At 55.0% G+C, this 3,224-nt stretch overlaps 1 protein-coding gene across 1 annotated transcript in view; it reads right to left on the bottom strand.

Annotated features, from left to right (window-relative positions):
- The window catches only part of MYO1F (myosin IF), a 51,728-nt gene extending 48,980 nt beyond the window's left edge, over positions 1-2,748 (bottom strand). Inside the window, exon 1 of the mRNA XM_026455560.2 lies at positions 2,479-2,748. Coding sequence (XP_026311345.1) covers positions 2,479-2,481 — 3 coding nt within the window. The 5' untranslated portion in view covers positions 2,482-2,748. The remainder of the gene's footprint in view (positions 1-2,478) is intronic.
- Positions 2,749-3,224: the final 476 nt, after the last annotated feature.

Raw genomic sequence — 3,224 nt, 5'->3', positions numbered from 1 at the left:
TTTTTTTTTTGAGACGGAGTCTCGCTCTCTCTCCCAGGCTGGAGTGCTGTGGCCGGATCTCAGCTCACTGCAAGCTCCGCCTCCCGGGTTCACGCCATTCTCCAGCCTCAGCCTCCCGAGTAGCTGGGACTACAGGCGACCACCACCTCGCCCGGCTAGTTTTTTGTATTATTTAGTAGAGACGGGGTTTCACCGTGTTAGCCAGGATGGTCTCGATCTCCTGACCTCGTGATCCGCCCGCCTCGGCCTCCCAAAGTGCTGGGATTACAGGTTTGAGCCACCGCGCCCGGCTTTTTTGTATTTTTTTAAATAGAGACGGGGTTTCACCATGTTAGCCAAGATGGTCTCGGTCTTCTGACCTCGCGATCCACCCGCCTCGGCCTCCCAAAGTGCTGGGATTACAGGCGTGAGCCACCGCGCCCGGCCAATTTTTATATTTTTAGTAGAGACAGGGTCTCACCATTTTGGCCAGGATGGTTTCGATTTCTTGACCTCGTGATCCGCCCACCTCGGCCTCCCAAAGTGCTAGGATTACAGGCGTGAGCCACTGCGCCCAGATGGGTATTAGATTTTCATAAGGAGCCTGCAACCTGGATCCCTCATGTGTGCAGTTCACAATAGGGCTTGTGATCCTGTGAGATTCTAATGGTGCCCCTGAGAATCTGAGAGGAGGTGGAGCTCAGGCTCGTTCACCTGCCACTCATCTCCTGCTCTGTGGCCCCGGTTGCTAACAGACCATGGACCCGTAGCAGTCCATGGCCTGGGGGTTGGGAACCGCTGTTGTAAAGGACTTCAGAAGTATTGTTTCATTGAATCCTTCAGCGATCTTCCTGGCAGTCACCACTCCTCCAGGAAGGTCTCAGCATCCCTAGACAGAGCTGGGTGTCATTTTTTTTTCTCTTCTATCATCCTCTGCGATATGGTTGGCCCCTCCCGGACCTTGTCTGCCAAGCTGACTGTTGACTAAGCATTTTCAGAGGGCTTCCTTGAGGGGTGGGGTTGCTTTCAAGTAGCAAATCACTTCCTGTGTTCTTTTGATGAAAGCCCTGCCCATCCCAGGACCTGAGCCTCCCTGGCTTGCTTCTTGTCCTGGAAGAATTCTCACCCCAACAATCTCAGGGCTCCAGCTGATGGTTTGGGGGTGAATTCTGGGATGCCCAATTTCTCATGGGCTTTCCTTTTTTTTTTTTTGAGACGGAGTCTGCTCTGTCACCCAGCCTGGAGTGCAGCGGCGGGATCTTGGCTCACTGCATCCTCCGCCTTCTGGGTTCAAGTTATTCTCTTGCCTCAGCCTCCTAAGTAGCTGGGATTACAGGCGTGTGCCACCACGCCCGGTTAATTTTTTAAATATTTTTTAGTAGAGACGAGGTTTCACCATGTTGGCCAGGCTGGTCTTGAACACCTGAACTCAAGTGATCTACCCGCCTCAGCCTCCTAAAATGCTGGGATTACAGGCATGAGCCACTATGTCTGGCCCTCACTGGCTTACGAAAGAAGGTGTTGTCTCAGACTAATACTACCTCTGCCTCTTGTCCTCTGTTCCTGACTCCGCCCTGGTAAGCTACACCTGCCAAGAATCCTACAGTGGCCACTGTCCCAGCCACATGCTCTCATTCTCATTGACAGAATGACGAGAAATGAAAGCTGAAGTGGTCTGCGCAGCAGAGAGCTGTGGGGTGGGGTTTACAGCCAGCCCTGGCCACCTCTTACTTTGCGTCTTATGGTGCTGCGATGCTGCTAGTAACAGCCCCATGATCACAACAGTCTCCCCATTGCCACCATCGACAGACCTCAGGCTCGACAGGCAGCAACACCTCTGGCTGCCACCCTCGTCTTGGGATAAGGGATGGCCACCAAAGGGTGGCGTGGACGTATTCAGCCTCTCCTGCAGCCACACCACCCATCACCGGCACAGGGAGGGCGTCACTTCACCCCACCGTCTGTTAAACACAGCTTCTCATCTCAGCTGAGGACTCCGTGGCAGAACCCACAGACCCGAGGATGTTACAACTAAAAGACCCCTGAAGAGGAACTTCCCCATCTAGACGGACTTCCAAATATGACATCTGTGGGAACCGGGGCCAAGACAGGGGAAGTGACTGGCCCAAGGCTACACAGGGAGATGAGGGACTGAGCTGGACTGGGAAAGGGCTACTTTAATTTGCAAGCAAAGGAGGGTATGTCCTTGTCCCTGCAGACTGTGATTCTCCCTGGGCCACCCTCTGTCTTCCAGGTCCTGCCCTATCCTTGGATCTCCGTCTACCAGCCTGGTATCCCCACCACCTACGGAAGGGAGCTTGCTCCCTGGTAAGGGATGCTGGAGGCACCTGAGGGGCACTGAGAGACACCCCCACCCCCACAAAAGTCCACCATGCCCCTCCCCTCACCCCAATTTCTGATGGTCATTTTCAGGACACCTCCACCTGGCTGGTGTCCCTCATCTCTTGCACTTCCAGATCCCACTCTTGAAGGACTTACCATGGTGGGGGCTGGTGTCTGGGCTCCTGGAGGCACCTGAATGGGTCGTGATGGAGGTGCAGGTTCAGGGGGCTCTTGGGGGTGGCTTGGGCATGGCCCTGCTTCTACCCCTTCACCGGACTCCTGGCTTTAGTTCCTCTTACAACAGCCCCTTCTCACTTCCTTTGGCGGGAGGGGCCGAGGCCATGGGGGAGGGAAGCTGGGTGTGGAGGGGGGCGGGGAGCTGGCTGTTTGGGGCTCTGAGCCTGAAGGGAGGGGTCAGATCTTGATGGCAGCCACTACTGGACCTCAGAGGTCCCTCTTCCAACTCCCTGGGGACAGGGCTGCTGCAGGAACATTCGGGTCAGCTGGCTGCAGGACCGACCACCTCTTTTCAGGGCAATTCAGGACGAATTTGAGCTTGCTGGGTCTCTTTTTAAAACCAAGGAAGGGGCCCAGGGGTGGTGACTCACGCCTGTAATCCCAGTACTTTGGGAGGCCAAGGCTGGAGGACCGCTTGAGTCCAGAAGTTCGAGACCAGCCTGGGCAATATAGCAAGACCCCATCTCTACAAAAAATGAAATGAAAAAAAAAAAAATTAGCTGGGCACGGTGGCATGAGCCTGCAGTCCCAGCTATTTGGGAGGCTGAGGTGGGAGGATCACTTGAACTTGGGAGGTAGAGGCCTCAGTGAGCCGTGATTGCGCCACTGCACTCCAGCCTGGGCAAAAGAGTGAGATCTTGTCTCTAAAAACAACCAGAGGCCGG

Source organism: Piliocolobus tephrosceles, chromosome 21 (genome assembly GCF_002776525.5).
Source record: "Piliocolobus tephrosceles isolate RC106 chromosome 21, ASM277652v3, whole genome shotgun sequence".
In the NCBI taxonomy this organism is placed as follows: domain Eukaryota; kingdom Metazoa; phylum Chordata; class Mammalia; order Primates; family Cercopithecidae; genus Piliocolobus; species Piliocolobus tephrosceles.
The sequence above is the reverse complement of the archived record's forward strand: the minus strand, read 5'-3'. Positions and strand labels throughout refer to the sequence as shown.